This window comes from Pseudoliparis swirei, chromosome 14, assembly GCF_029220125.1.
Source record: "Pseudoliparis swirei isolate HS2019 ecotype Mariana Trench chromosome 14, NWPU_hadal_v1, whole genome shotgun sequence".
NCBI classification, from domain to species: Eukaryota; Metazoa; Chordata; class Actinopteri; order Perciformes; family Liparidae; genus Pseudoliparis; species Pseudoliparis swirei.
In genome coordinates, this window is record NC_079401.1 from 6952154 (window position 1) to 6968309 (window position 16156).

A 16156-nucleotide genomic window follows, 5' to 3' on the forward strand; every position below is an offset into this window, starting at 1 on the left:
CCGGCCCCTCTCGCTCTCCCTCCCTCCCTCTCTCTCCTTCTCTCCTCGCTATCAATCTCGCCCTCCTCCTCCTCCTCGTGCACACGTTAAACCGGCTCCAGTGTCATTAGTGTGAAAACACTCCCGTCGGGATTTCGACACCGCTTTTCTTTTTTTCTTCTTCTTCTCCTCCCGGATCAGCCAGTCGCGTGCATGCGTTTTTCGTCGCGGCTCCGCCCGGTGCGCGGTGCCGACTGACTGCACACATCTGAAGAGTTTTATTGGATTGACCGACAGCGGCGCGAGAGGACTAGTGTCGCCCCACGCAGGACAAAGAACACGGGGAGGGAAATAAAGGAGAGAAACAAAGCCCCAAAGGAAGGAATGAAAATGGATAACCGGCTCGTCACACTGGTCTTCGGCGTGTTAATGCTCGGTAAGAAACATTTCTGAGATAATTAACTCAAGATACGTGTCGGCATTCTCCGGCGAGGAGAACCAAGCACCAACCCCCCTTTTAGAAAATGGTCAATTTAAGGTTTACTTCTCTGTCGGCACACGCGCGTAATCTTTAAAAAGATACTTTGAGGTATGTTTATCTCCTTCGACGTCCATTAATAAATTCGGCGTGTGTCATATCCGTAAAGCGGCACTTTAATTTGAATAAAATGTCATTCTTGTGGACCGGTTCCGGCTGCCAGCCGCTGTTCGCTCACTCCGTATTTTAAGTGGAAGAAGTTCGCGGCTGCAACACGCAAACGTTTTTTTTTTTAAAGTTCACATTTAAGTGAATAATACGCGTTGCTCGCTGTGTGTGACCAAGCCGAATTGGAGATTGAATTCTAGATATTGACATAAATTAATAACCGACGTTGTTAGAGGCGTCACGCTGGTGATGTCAGGCAAACACGTTTAATTGACGTGTTCCTGAACGGGGTTTGGCTCGGTAGTGTCTCCCTGAGGGGGCTCCTGGATTACACCTCATCACTGGGTTGAAACTGATATATATATATATGTACAATTTGAATACAGCTGATGTTTTGAATTCATCTCGATACGTGACACATTATTTACCGATACGGTAAAAATTAATAGGCTACCTCCCTTTTCCTATTTTACCCGAATGGGAAACAGCCGGTGTGTGACGCCTCTGTGTGTGGGAGAGCACTCACAGTGGGAAATAATGCTTAAAGACACACTATTAAGGAGAGGAAATAGTCCCGAGATGTTTCCTGCCATCAGTCTCAGTCCTGCTCAGCCTCTCATTACTCAACTGTACATCCATTTATTCTCCAACATTGGGTGACCAGCTCTGGCAAGGTCCCATTAGTCACCATTAGCCATGTTTGGGATTTCAAACTGTGTGCCGGCCATCACGATTAGCTTTTCTAGTATTTGTCTTGTATTCATACCAGAGTGAAACCAGGCTGACTAATTATCTGACTGGTTTGAAGCACAGTGCCAGGGCTGCTTAGTCATGAGGCTGGTTTCCACCACAGGGACAAACCAGGGCTTGGCCAAACCTGTGTGTGTGAGAGAGGGTGAGAGAGGGTGAGAGAGAGTGAGAGAGGGTGAGGGGCCGCGGCTTAAATTAGTGCAGTGTAAGATGATCACATGTCGCCAGCACTCTTGTGGTGTGTGTTTCTGTACTGTACGTGTGTGTGTGTGTTGGTGTGTGTGTCATGACGCTGCAGATGGTAAAGTCGCCATAGTGCACAAATTACTTCCCTTAATATGAACTCCGTTCACTGCATGTATTGCTGCCCTGATTTATGACCTCAGGCACCGGCTGCCATCGTTTGTGATGTGGACATATGGACATTGGTGGATCGCCTGTCAGCGGACAGCGATGTGAGCCGGTACAGTTTTGGGGTTTGAGACGGATGATGGGAAAATACCAGCGCACTTACGATTAAGCTTTACATTTTAGGGATTTATTATGCAGTCTGCTTCTATCGTGCCCAAATCATACATTTGACGATTTTGCCAGTTATGTAATAGAAACATGTTATGGCTGTCGGGCTAAGAGAGCATAGTGCTGTACAAATAAAGGGAAGTTAGTTGAGGAGAGCAGTGTGTTTTTGTAAATTGAGGCAGAAATGGAAATATGGGTAATTTATTCGAGATCATGTAGCAAAAGCTGAAAAGTTCCTAAAGTTAATCTTTAAAAGACACAACCTAGAGCTAGACACAAGCACCAAGGCTGACTGATTGGTCAAGATGTCTGTAAGTCAAGCCACGCGAGCTGTTTCCCCCTGTTTCCAGTCTTTATGCTAAGCTAAGTGCCCCCTGGCTGTAGCTTCATATTTACTGGTGTCGATCTTCTCATCAGTAACACAAAACCTAATGACAGTGCGCTCCACACGTGCCCTTCCATGCCACGGTGACGTAAAAATCCTGCACTGCAATTTTTTTCTCTGAAACTCCAGATTCTTGACTTTATTATCAAACTTTACGAGTGTCTTCAGGCTCCGCTGGCTCTGCAGTATTCTTTCCAGGAGAGATGGGCAGGCTGGAAAGTGAGTTAGAAAACCCCAAGTCTCAGCACCCGGCCAAGAAAAAAGCTCTTTTTTAAATCTATTTTTAGTGATGTACCGCCCTATCACCCCCACACACAGAGGTATCGTGTATATGTTTGTCTTTTTGTGATGAGAAGCGGCAGGTTTGTCTTAATGCAGACTGTATTTGGGCTGCTGCACCTCCCCATGTTGGCTTTTCTTGACTATTCACAATTGGCTTGATGTGCAGCAACAACCCCGGCGGTGGAATCCTTGCTGTCGTACTTGTCTGACGTCATGTCGCCGGCGAGTGTTGCATGATTCATGGTGGTTGTTTTCTTTGCCGCTACAATAACCAAGATGTGGATCACAGAAACCGAAACACACAGTCGTTGTTTTCTTCTTCTGTGTATTTCATCGTGACTTGTTACTAACGAAAGTAGGGGAAAAAAGGCCGAAAAACGCTCACTCCGCAGGCTCTCGCACCATAACACAGACCGACTGCCAACAACTCAAGTATTGATGGACTCAAGTATTGATGGACCATACAAGCAAAGGACTTGTTTATGAGGCACTTTATTTCTTTTTTTTTTATAACTAGGGCTGATCCAGTTTCATATTTTTAAAGGAATACATTTGCGTTCTGCAGTGATTAACACTTTCCTATAAGAGACAAGAAAATTAGAATAATCCTTGTGGCGTTATTGCATGCAGCATCTGCGCGTGACGCTGATCTGAGTGCAGACGGCGGGATGGGAGAAGTGTGTGTGTGTGTGTGTGTTTGGGGGGCTGCAGCCAGATTCCACCAACCAGGAAGCAGAGTGTCAGACTGCTGTGTTGCGACATGCTTCGCTCAGCTGAAATGTCGAGAGTTTAACTTTTTTTAATGGCAGAGAAGGAAGTTAAAGCAGCTGGCTTGATCCAATGTCGCCAAACGACCCACATTCTCCGACAAACACGACTGACTCGTCTCAACGGTTTCCAGCTTTTAGGAAATCTGTCGGCGTAACCGGCGGTCGGCGTTCTCGTCAAACAACACGACAGTGTGCGGAAATACATTAGATATTTGCAAAGTCATCATCAGCACCGTTCAGCTCCAGACACGTTTCAACATGCCCTGTGAGAGTGCTGCCGGCTGTTTGGCATGTGAGATTAGTAATCTGTGTGAGTTTTGGTCAGAATTTTTTGCCGGTGAGGATTTTGGTTTTACTTGGAGCTGCTGATCAATTAGTTAGTCACTAACTGCCAAATATTTAGATAATCAATGAATCTGTTCTCAGATTCCAGCTTCTAAAATGTGAATAATGGACGGACTAATCGTCAATGTGAGTAATCCCTAGGCGCAGCCCTAATTGTTCTGCTTTTAATACGGAAAGTCCCTTTTAGTCATTCGTCATCAGGGTCGCTTCTAATAGAGCATACATATAATACTTAAAATAATCCCTGTAGTCTCCGTTTAGTTGCATTCATTTCTTAAAGACGGTTATTTCCATGCGTTTCTAATAAATGTTTTCTCTCCCTCCCTGAAGGTGGGTCCTTGGCCCGGGTGGTGAAGGTGTCCCCCGGTCCGTTGGTCCGGGTGGAGGGTCAGCCGGTCTCCATCCGATGTGACGTCAGTGAATACAGCGGACCTCGTGAGCAGGTGAGTCTGGTGCCTGGGAGCTCTCGGGTCACAGGTGTAAAGGTCCACAAGAGGCAGAACAATACCAATACTGTGGCTCTTTTGTATTTTCCTAAAACAACAGGGCACTCTAGTTCAGAGCGAACGTTACTTTGCCGTATGTGTAATTGTACGCAGAGAACAAAAGTATGCAAAGCACCACTCAATCCCAGAGTTCCTTGCAACTTGAGAGCAGTTTAATTGTGCCGTGACGAGGGCATGTTTTAATATTCTGTTTGAATGAATGCGGAGGGAGCTCCTAGTAAATCATGAAATAGTTATACTATCCCCGAAACCTGTTGTATTAAACATCAAAAGGATTGGAATGTTGGCGAGTCGGTAGAAATCGGACCGCCAGAATAATGATAATAATGATAATGCGAATGATGATATTTGTTGATAATGGAAACTGGGGACGGGATCACCAAAAAAAAATAAACGATCGTTGTCCCACTCTCTCCGGCAGGATTTCGAGTGGATGATGACCAGGGCGGCGGACGACAAGCAATTAAAGATAATCTCCACCTTCGACGCCAGCTACTCCCACAAGTCGCTCAGCAAGCGCGTGGCGTCCGGCGACATCGATGTGGCGCGCATCGAGGACAACGAGGTGGAGCTGAAGATAGCGGAGGTGAGGCCGCTGGACGCCGGTTTCTACTTGTGCCAAACGCCGAGCACCGACTCCGTCATCAGTGGCAACTACGAGGCCCGCGTCCAACTCACTGGTATGAGGGAGTGTGTGTGTGTATGTGTGTGTGTATATGTGTTAGCTGGCTATGATGGTTCATTTAACAGCGATCCCCCAGGCCTTACTAATGCTCTACTGACCATGTATATATCCTCCCTCGCCACTCCCACTGGTTTAAGACCATTACTGGCTCGTGATTTGTGCTTCCACACAGACAACATGCGCACCTCAACACTCTCGTGGGGGGGGAGCAGATGTCAGGTGGGAGGACTTGGCTCGTGTCAAACGAGGGCCGGGGAGAAACACAAAGGCTGGGAGGAGAATATAAATACAATGAAAAGCTGTAAAAAAAAAAATCCGCGCTGTTAAACTGTCTGTAATGGGAGGAAATGTTAGTTACAGTTGGCGCTACTTGGAAGAAGTGTTCTTCAACCTCGGAACTAATAACGATCATAAGATATTCCACCTGACTGTCTGCAATAAGTTGAAAACTGATATTATGTTCAGCACCGTCACCGCAGGGAGGGAGTAGAACAAAGTCATCTGCATACATAACGTGAAAAGATAATAATATTATCACCCGAAACACAACCTGCTGTACCAGCATTTAACTAACGGGACAAGGCATCCATTTAAAAGTCAAACGCGTCGCATGACGTCTTCACTGATGTGAGGAAAATCCGATGCAGCGCTTCCTCCTCCAGCGCTGTCTCACAATATATAATGTATTGGTGTAAACGTGCATGAGGAAACTGCCTCGCATGAAACCCACTGTTGTAACTAAGTTACTTTACATGATGTGTTTGCGTGTGAAAAACAGAAGATTTATGTATTTCTATTCAGATCGCATGAACTAAATTCATCTTACGGCTCTCCTGCAATAGACCCTCCAGGTTTCTGCCCTCCGACTCATTGGTCACCCTGTTTCAAGGTCCATTTGCCATATTATGTGCCACTCAGACATATAGTCTGTCCAGAAACGATGTTCTAGTTGCATTACGCTCGTCTTTTCTGCCACAAAAACAGAGAGCGAGTTAAAAAAAACCCCATGTTCAGCATTTTTCTTTGCATTTTATTGAGTTTTTCTTTCTCTCTCTGTTATCCAGTCGGTAATTACACACACATTTTGGCAACCGTGTTGATTTGACTGTTAAAGCCCAGGCACACAATTGTAATCCATAAAAAACATAAAGAAACACAATAAGGGTTTCGGCAGCGCTTTACCCCGTGCAACCCTCGCTGCATTTGAGAGCTGAAGTTCCTCAGAGGTTAGTTAGCTCCGTAATGCACCATCATGTTCAGCTGCTTCCCGGCGCGGCTCCCCAGACACCTTGTTAAATATAGACCTGAATTAACTCGGCATCCCTGTCTATGCGCGACACGCCAACTCCTGTCGCGTAAAGCGTATGATGAGCGAGTAGTTTGTTTTGTGGTGTATGAAGAGTGTGTGTGTGTACGTGAACAGTCAGATGTGTTGCTGTCCTCACTAATCGAGACACACATGCGCACACTGCCCCACTGAGGCCGATTGGTTATGTAAGAAACGAGTGGAGTACAGGTCGCTGAGGGTTTGAAAAACTCCTCTCAGGCTAATTTTAATTGATGGAGCAAAACGCAGATTATTCGCTCTGCCTTCGTTATCTGCCACGGGCGCTCTCGTCACCGCAGCGCCGTGGACTCTATTCCAGTACACGCGTTAGTGGCGTCCAGTCCTGGCCACGCTTCATGGCGGAAGATGATTTCACCCCGTATTTAACTGTGATTGGCAGAAACGGCCGTCAACGGGCACAGAGCCGTCGTTTAAATCGGCTGTTAAGCCGTCAGCGTCCATTTATATTTATTGTGTCTCATCTCTGAACGGTGTGAAACATGACCAGCACCGGCTGACATTAAAGAGCAGTTGAATCAAATGCCTGAAGACCTCACTCCTTCTGGCGTCTTGGATATCGATTATTTATATATTTTTGGTTTTGTTTACCATCTTATGTTGAGATGAACAGGTTTTTCCTTTCTCACAATCTGATTGCTGGAAATGCCATCCCTCCCACCGGATGTGAATATGGCTTGAATGTAATTCCCATAATGCACAGCTTTGTACTCCTCGTTCTCAGCCATCTGCCGCTTCTTGGATTCGTTTGTAACACAAACAGAATTGGCGTTCGACAATAATTATTCACCATTTATGTAAAGTCCGTCGGGATGAAACTTCATGCTGGAAGGAGAGCCACGCTTACTTTACAATGTTGATTTTTGTGTTTTACCAATCAATTTATCGTTCGATATCACGCCTAAAAACAGCATATGTGGGCGAACCCTCCTTCTGTCAGAATTTCCCTTTTTTTTTTGGTGACATTTTGTGTTTTTTCTATGCAAAAAAATCTAAAACCCAGTCGTGTGAAGTTGAAACGGAGCTGGCAATTGTGTCAGCCAGCCTGCCACTCATCTTTATGATTACCCCCCCGTGGCTGCACTGCCGCCCCGCCATCCGTCAAAGCGTCTAATGCACATTCCTCCTCTTCCCCTGTTGTGAGACGCTGTGGATGCGTTTGCAAGCAAAGTCGCGCTCCCCCACAGGACATCCAGCGGCGACGATCTCCCCAATTCGTTAATTTACCCTCACGCCGGTGACTCGTCAGCCTTCTCGATGCTTCACAACGAGGGAAGAAACAAAGCGTCGGTAAAGATCTGCTCTGTTAGGACCTGCGCCGACTCTGGAATGTGACTCCGCTTTTCACTGCCAGAACAAAACAAGAGTGAAGGAGCGTTTACCGTGTAGCCTGAGCGGGCAAGTCCTCTGGGTGTGTTCATATTGACGGCATTATCAGGAGCCCATTTAACTCTGCTTCAGACAGTGACCTTGACACGAGTTCACCCTAATTATGCGTGTATTGTATCTAAAGTAAGAGTGAATCATCATTATTTATGATTCAGTCACCACCCACCCCCACCCTCATAAATATCTCCATTTTAATGGTTGAATTTAACTCTTACAGTTATTACATGTTTAATGTTCAAGTCCTTGCATGTTGACATGTCTGTTGATAATGAGAGGTACCACTCGGGCTCATTTCCTGGATCCATACTGTGTTTTCCCCCGCTCTACCTCAAACTGCCGGGAGATTAAAGAAGGCAGGAAAATAGAGGGGAAGGCATCGCTTACTTTGATTATGCTGCCATAGTCATTGCTTTTGTTTTTCGCTGGCTTTCAGACTCCAAAAAATAAGCTTTAAAAAAAAAAATATACTGGACATTGGTTTAAACAGATTATTGCAGTAAACAAGATCTTCTTGCGCTCTGCTCAGAATATGCCTCCAGTAATAGACGAAGCAGAAAAATGGAGAAAAAATGCAAATGTGCTGCTGATTATCCACCTAGCTATGCACAAGCGACACTAAAGAAGACTAAACACTCAAAAATAAATGAAAGAGCCAAAAAAAACACCCACGAACAGCCATTTTTAATGGGCAAGAGGTTTGATGTTCACTAAACTCCAAAAGGTTTGAGCAAAAGTACATTGAGCTAACATGTGATCTCAGTTCAAATCAAACTAACCTAAACTCTGTGTGTGTATCTATATATCAATATATATATATGGAATGTATGTATACACACACAGAGCTTGCAGTTTCTTGTCTGACATTTGTATTCGTCGATATTCTCCCTTCATGTATTTCTAAAATGTTTGCTTTGTTTTTTCCCCGTCAGTCATCCCCAACACCCTCAGGGTCTCCCCCGTGGCCCCGCCCCCAGTGGTCCCAGAAGGAAGTGAACTCACGCTCTCCTGCAACGTCACCCGGGAGCTCACCCACCCCACCTACCTGTCCGTCACCTGGTCGGTGAAGAGGGGCGCGACGTCGGAGGACATTTTGGTATTTGGGCCCCAGAGAGACGTGGTGACGGGGGCGAAGTACGCCCGGCGCTACGCCGACGGAGGCATCCGATTGGTCCCCGGGAGGAATGGACAGTTTGAGTTGGTGATTTCCAAAGTGACGACCTCCGATGAAGGGATCTATGAGTGCAACGGGTCTGAATGGACCCACGAGAACGGGGGGAAATGGATCAAGATCGTGGAGAGCAAGAGAGAGATGGGAACGGTTGCCGTGACGCCCACAGGTAAAGAGAGACAAACCCGTCACTGCACACGAATCATGACTTTGATGTCTTTTACGGACCAGAGTTGAGGACATGCAGTTCATTAAAGCTGGTGGAGCCGCGTTTACAGCTGAGATTTAACACGGACATTATTATTGGATTTCTTTTGTTATTTAATGCAGGTTTAACACTTTCAATGCTTATTTCCCCCTCATCTTGATACTCAATTGTCACGGGTCAATTAAACAGGGAAAGTGTAGTTATAACCCCCACCCCCCTCATTTGTTAACACCACCTGTTCACCCTCACCAGAGCACATCTGTACAACCTCTCCTTGGCATTGTTTGTGGTCTAAAGGTCCGGAGGTCCTTGAGTTTTAAGGACTTTGTGTTCTGGGCCAAAGGGCTCACACGTGGGATAAATTGTGATGTGCATCCTTAACCGTGATAACATGTGAAATTGACTAACTGAAAAACCTGCATAAAAGTAAATCCACGCTACAAAAACCTCCATGTTTTCTACATGAGAGAAATGGAAAGAGACCTGAGGGTTACTTGGTGTCCAAATTCGTACTTACTACTTTGAGTCACAACTGAAATGTGAGCGAACAGCCGTGAGCTCATTCTGCACACAGTTTCCAGACCCTACGGGTCATGTCTGCTCAGTACAAGTGATCCTGTGCAACATAAACTTTGCATTAAACGGTTCCCTGCACATCCTTAACAGTAATTGTGCCGGTGGTAATACTATGTTGTGGATAGTTGCTCTAAAGGGAGCAATAGATAATCCTGAAATCTCAGTCTCAGCTCTTGATCACAGTTTCCTGTGCGTTGGATGTGGAGAGACACTTGAGAGAACTGAATGGTGAGAGGGGGAGGGGGACGTGGGAGAGTTCCCTCTCTGTTGTGCGGCTGTCTTTTATTTTAATGGAATCCTCTCCTCTCAGGCTTTTTTCTCTCGCTCCCTCGCTCTGACCCAGGAGGCTCGTGACCCTCACTGTCTGTCTTTCTGTCTCATTCTGTCCTCAGAGAGGCCCCCTACCCCCCCCCCCCCTCTCTCTCCCCCTCTCATTCATTGTGGTTGCTGTGGCCACTGTATTTTCTGTCTTTCTGGGCCACCATATCCTCTTTAAGTGCTGGAGAAACACCCAGTGGTTTGTAATGAAACCAGAGATGAGCGATACACACACGGGTCTCTGGTCCATTGTGTGCCGGTCACTTCATATTGACTTACCGACGAGAGTAAAGAAGATGAGAAAAGTCAAACACAGTTGGCTTTGTGCCTTTTGTCCTTTCCCAGACACCACACAGAGACTCTTCTCCACATACTGCTGCCTACGTTGTTCCTGGAGACCGCGTCCGAACCCCTGAGCCGAGTGTTGAGGACGCACTTTGCTCTTTAATAGAAAGTTCTGCTTCAGCATCGCAGCAGAGAGGATGCTTGGGAAAACAAACTGTGGGTAGATTGGGTTTACTTTGTCTTTTTAAAGACCCCATCCTCTCTTTGCGTCTGACGGACAGGTTGACCTTTATCTCCAATTGTAAACAGGGCGGCAGTTTGGGATTATAGTGTACATTATCACCTTTAAAACAATTTAAAAACTGAGTCCCAAAGTACCGTTATGTGATGCGAGCAGAATAATTCAGTGTTTATAGCTGGATTATTTCTAAATTGTAAAAAAAAAAAAAAAAAACTTTGTTTTGCCGTACGTTTCAACTGATTCTCTGCCTCTGTCCTCTCAAGGTCAGTCCCTCAGCGTGACGGCTTCATCCTCCTCGCCTCCGCTCCTCTCCCCCGGCGAGACGCTGACCCTCCTCTGCTCCGTTGCGGCCGACAACATGGCCGTCCTCGCCATGGAGGTGGCCTGGCTGGCCGGCGACCGCGACATCGTCGCCATGGACCGCAGCGGCGTGGTGATCTCCAACACGTCCTCGAGCGGGGCGCCGGGGAAGAGGGCCGCGGCGAGCCTGGAGCGGACGGCAGCCGGAGAATACAGGCTGGCGCTGCGGGGGGTGACCGGCGAGGACGCGGGGCCGTACGCCTGCCGCGTCCGAGCCTTCATCGAGAAAGGAGGAAGGAGCTCGGGAGGCGGAGCTCGGTGGCACATGGCGGCGGAGAAAACATCCGCCTCTGTGACGGTGAAGGTGGCGCAGACCAGTGAGTTGTGTCTCCTTTTCTTTTTTCCCCGTTTCTTGACATAATGGCGGCGCACTGCTTTTTAGAAAACGGCGCGTGTGTCTGATGTCCGACACTGTGCAACATTTGGTTAATATTGGAGCGACAAATGGATGTAAAGGGCCGCGTGCGTGTCGCGTCCGTGTCATTGCACGACTTGTAGATGTGTAACGGTGCCACATTTGAATCTGGCGTCTCCAGGGGGAAACGCTTTAATCCTCCGGTCCGCTGTCGACTCCTGCTGCGAGGACGATTGATTAGTCATGCCTGTCCTGCACTCTGCTGTGTGTGCGTGTGTGCGTGTGCGTGTGTGCGTGTGTGCGTGTGCGTGTGTGTGTGTGTGCGTGCGTGTGTGTGTGTGTGTGTGTGTGTGTGTGTGTGATGCTCTGATCCTGCCTCTAAAGAGAAGTGGTGTCAGCCACAGTCGACATTGCAATCAATTACTGTCATGGTGGGTGGTTTCCCCGTCTGTCTGGCTTTTCTCCTTCCTCTTTCACTGCCGTGTTTGATTTTACATCATGTGGCTGCGAAGGTGACGTGTAAGATATGGAATTAGTTTCTTTTCTTTCCATCCGTATGATGTCCAATCAGGATGCTCATTCAAACCGTGTGGTTCTTTGTGTCCTCTTTCTAAAAGAGGACATGCCAATCAGCTTGTAGAAGCGACGCTAGTATCTGATTTCTTCATGTGATTTGTAACTAGTCCAAGATGAACCGAAAGTCTGTTGTGAAAAGGTTGCGCAGGGAGCTAATAAGATGGATCGGGTATGTAGAAGAGGTTCAGGAGGTTACAGACGCGCATGGCTCCGTAAACATTGCAGACGGCCTCGCCTGCGCAGACAGACAATGGAGCCAACTGCCTCTGCTGCAGGCGCCTCCACGGTGCGATGCCCGACTTGATAAGCGGAAAGATTTATCTCAACGTCAGAAGCCGGCTCTTAACTTGCACTTAAAAAAGCGGATTTATATTCTGATATTTTTGTCATCTTTAGAATAAGACCTAAATCCAGGTTATATTTTCTTGAATAAATTAGGAAAGGTGAATCCTCTTTCTTTTTGTTTACTGTCACGCCAAAAACCAAAGACGTCACAGCAGTTGGATTTCTGACACACTCCCAATGAAACGGACTGAAATTGATAAATAAACCCGTGTTGCATAATTTTGATCAGTTCGGTGTGCTAAAAGTAATGCTTTGGGGAATTCCCAGAAAGTGTTTTGGCAGATTGACTCGTTTTAAGGAAGTTGAAATTCCTTTCATTTTTTATTTTACAAACTGGACATATCATGCATGCATACTTCCTTACTTTCATGCATGCATACACAAATAACACATATGTGTGGCTCTCCCTTCCCCTCTCGCATGTCTCCTGCATTGTTTACTTGGCTGCCCGGTGCTTCCTCTCCATTCAGTGTTTGTAAAAGATCTTAAACACAGAAATAGCATTCAAGGTCAACTATATGTTGTCCTTTCACATCAGAGGGGTTGCTCCGTCACGCTACACACGCAGAACATACATGTTTTCATGCATATCAATACGTGTTCTCAGGCTGAAATGCTCCTGCGTTAACCTGCATCGGACTAATCCAGTCAAGCTAAACTGAGTGTATGTCTGTGGAATATGATATTTAATTTTTGGTGCAAAGCGTTTATTCGCCGAAGTTGAACAACAAACAAATGTGCAACTTGTGTAGTTCTCGTGTTAAACACCCACAGTAAAGATGTTCTGCAGACCTGATGCCAGTTGTTGTTGTTGTTGTTGTTCATTTGATTACACGAGAGTAGTTCCAGAATAGCACAATTGGAAACAGGATAAGGTACCTTGTTAAAAAATAATCAAATGTAGTCCTTCTCAGAGGACTGTGTGGAGTGTTTTCTGGTTGTAGAATCCCTCATCCTGTACTTTATGTCAAAAGGAGCCCTTAAGTTAAAATAACAACCATCTCCTGTTGATACAGAGTAGATTCCTGAGGCCTTGAGCATCCGTGTTACATTTAGAAATATCAACCGGCCTTTATAGACGTGCACTTCGTTCCCTCATCTGTGTGAGTGTAAATACACACACACACATGCTTCAAACACTGTGTGTGTGTGTGTCCCACATACTGAGGCTATGAGGCTGTTCTCGCTGCTAGAACTCCTACATTTCTGCCTGGGGGTATAAATTCCTCCTTACTGCCGACGCACACGCGCACACACACACACACACACACACACACACACATGCACCATGAGATGTTACTAATTGAATGCAACTCGTAAATGCCATCCTCTAGTCTAGAGTATTACATGTTGTGTCTCGGTGTGTGTGCGTGTTGTCAACCAATCTGTTCCTATTCTGTCGATGTGTGGCCTTGAGGTTGCCCACTCTTCCCACGATGCTTTGCTGCAAGCACATCCCACCAGGAAGCACACCAAAAGTATACGAGATCTTGTATCGGAGCTCCCCACAGCTGGAACACACACACACACACACAGCTATATAGGGTGTAATTCTCCACACCCATGGTGACACTTCCCCTATGTGCATGTTGTCGGCTGAGCTACTTTTCACAGTTTAACAGAATATTGATGTATATATATAAACTTGAGATGAGTCTTGTCTCTATTTTTATAGATATGGCTTCTTGCTCTTGTTTACCGAGTATTAATGCTTCTACTTTCCAACTTTTCTCAAACCACACAGGATGAGTGTGGGATCTTGAATGGAATAGCTTTCACTGCAAAAGCTTGGAATGCCAACTCATCAGACCGCTGCCACACATCTTCATGGTTTGGTTTCTCCAATAACGCTCCTCATAAACTCGTATATTGTTTTTTGCAAAGGCAGGATTAGGGAGTTAAACCGGTCGGAGGGTTCCGCTCCGGGCTGCCGGAGGTCAGCTGCTTCTCGCAGAGGTCGAGGCGGCTACTGTCTACGGTGTCTGGTCCTCTTGGCTCTGGGGTAGGATGAGAAAGGCGGGTGTGATAGTTGAGAGTAACAACATGTAATCCAATGAGTGCAAAAGAGAAAGGTGGCGGCTTTTTTGTAGTCTAGTCTTTCAATTAGCCACGAGGTATGCGAGGAAACTTAAGGAGCGGCTCAATGTGGAAATGATCCTGACGAGGTTCAACATCTCCGCCTCTGTGACCGCGCTGGAGGTCAAGAGACTTGAAACCGGTCGATCTGTTTTGAAGGAATTCTGCTGTGAGAGAGTCTCTGTGTCAGCTGCTCCCCCACGCCGAGTGAGGTCACGCCCTCTGTCGTTCTCCAGCATGACTGATGGGAGACCTAAAACCTTGGCCGCACAGCGTAGGGATCGTGTCTCCAGGCTGAGCTCCGAGGGCCACTTGAGGAAACCGTGTGAGGAGAGGAAATGAAGTGGGATCGTAGTGGCGAACCCGTTGAGCAACATTACAGCAACGTGGCAGCCCTGCACATTTTTAGATGTTTACATCTCAAAGCTTTTTCCTTCCACGCTTGTTTTTTTTCCCCTTCATTTTGCAGTGTGTGTGTGTGTGTGTGTGTGCAGGGATTACGATATGTTTATGGAGGCTGGGAGCCTCGCCAGATGTGTCCCTTCAGGTACAAGTACGATGAATTTCCAAGTAGATCCATGACTTTCGGAGGCGCTTTGCAGCGCTATCAGTCGCGGTTGCAGCAATTATTTTATTTTTACTCTATAATTGCAATAAACAGTAGAACTGCCCCCTTCAGGGAATTTCCTCCTACACATATCTGATTGACATTGATGTAAATGAGCTGTGTTTGGGGGGGGGGGGGGAATAACTAAACAGTTTTTTCGGCGTAAGCATCCATCGAAAGTAATGCAACGACCTTCAGTCATGCTAACTTCGTACATGGTTGACTGATGGAAAGCACTTTCTTCCCTCGGGACACCGCTTAAGACGCTTTCCTGCGGCTCTCCAGCAGTTTCCTAAACTCTGAGAAATAAAAAGCGGCTAATTTAAGGAGGCTGTGCATCGCCACAGGCTGTGCGGAGCTTCAGTCTGTGCTTTTTATGACGCTCAGCATAAATATTGATGAAGAGCTTCCATCTTCATTCACCGGCGCGGTTTGTCTGTGTGCCGCAAAAGCTGCCACCATTTTCACACATAATTAAAGTATTTATTATTTAGACTTTTTATATATATACACGTAAAGCTGCGGGACGTTGTCGTCTGCATAAAAGCGCGCTTGTAAAACGGTAGCGTTTTCACTTTGTCCCGTGTTAAATAAAGCCTCTCGTAATAACGTCGCGTTATTGGGAAGCCCGTAACTCTCGGTAATCTGATTACACGTTGTTCTAGCTGTAATCTGCGACGTGAAACGTACAGCTGTTCAATGCGTGTCCATCCCCGCCGTCTGGGGAGACCCACCGAGTGTTGACAGACGTAGGGAATGGCTCCAGTGGCTTATTCATATCTGGTTTTCCTATGACACACACACACACTGACACACGCATGCACACGAGTGAAACCCGAGTCCCGCATGCCTCTGGTTGTTTTGGCAGAATGCAGCATTTCTTCTGGACTCGGCTGCTCGGTGGTCATCGTCGCTGCCGAGGTCAGCGGTTCACGCTCGACCTCTTCCGCTTGTTAGCAAACACAATGTGGCGCTCGGCCCACCTGTAAATGAGCCGAAGCGGAAAACTCCCTGGCCCATGACCCGCCGTTTTTATAATAATTAACTGAATATTTTGTTCCAACAAACCAATATACTTAACACGCCACAATGGGCTCTGGGAACTTCTGCTAGCTGACAGTTTAATTGTTTATTAATTGAGAACAAAAATAATTGGTCGATTTAATCGCCGAGGGAAATAAAACCCGTAGAAGAGCTTTTCCCTCTCCGAACTGAGAAGCCTGTGTTTGCTCACGGTCCGCTCGGCCAGCAGCAGAAACGTAACGAGTGAGATGTCACAACGTTCGGATCCAGTCGGACGCAAAATGAATGTCACCGTTGCATTCCCCGCAAACGACCCGAGAGCCTCCAGCTTCTTAAAGTGAACACGGGGCGTGAAGATGAAAGCGGTTTGTTTTGTTCTTGACATTGACCTATTTTCCCCCCTCTCTGCACTAATGG

The 16156-nt window shown here is 46.7% G+C and overlaps 1 protein-coding gene across 2 annotated transcripts in view; it reads left to right on the forward strand.

The window, feature by feature from the left end:
- Positions 1–67: 67 nt before the first annotated feature.
- The window catches only part of ptgfrnb (prostaglandin F2 receptor inhibitor b), a 36103-nt gene continuing 20014 nt past the window's right edge, over positions 68–16156 (forward strand). The window contains exons 1-5 of one of the 2 annotated variants that reach the window (XM_056430789.1): positions 68–3802; positions 4007–4119; positions 4604–4862; positions 8531–8938; positions 10661–11074. In XM_056430789.1, coding sequence (XP_056286764.1) covers positions 4616–4862; positions 8531–8938; positions 10661–11074 — 1069 coding nt within the window. In that variant the 5' untranslated portion in view covers positions 68–3802; positions 4007–4119; positions 4604–4615. The remainder of the gene's footprint in view (positions 3803–4006; positions 4120–4603; positions 4863–8530; positions 8939–10660; positions 11075–16156) is intronic. The other variant, XM_056430788.1, reaches the window with a different exon arrangement.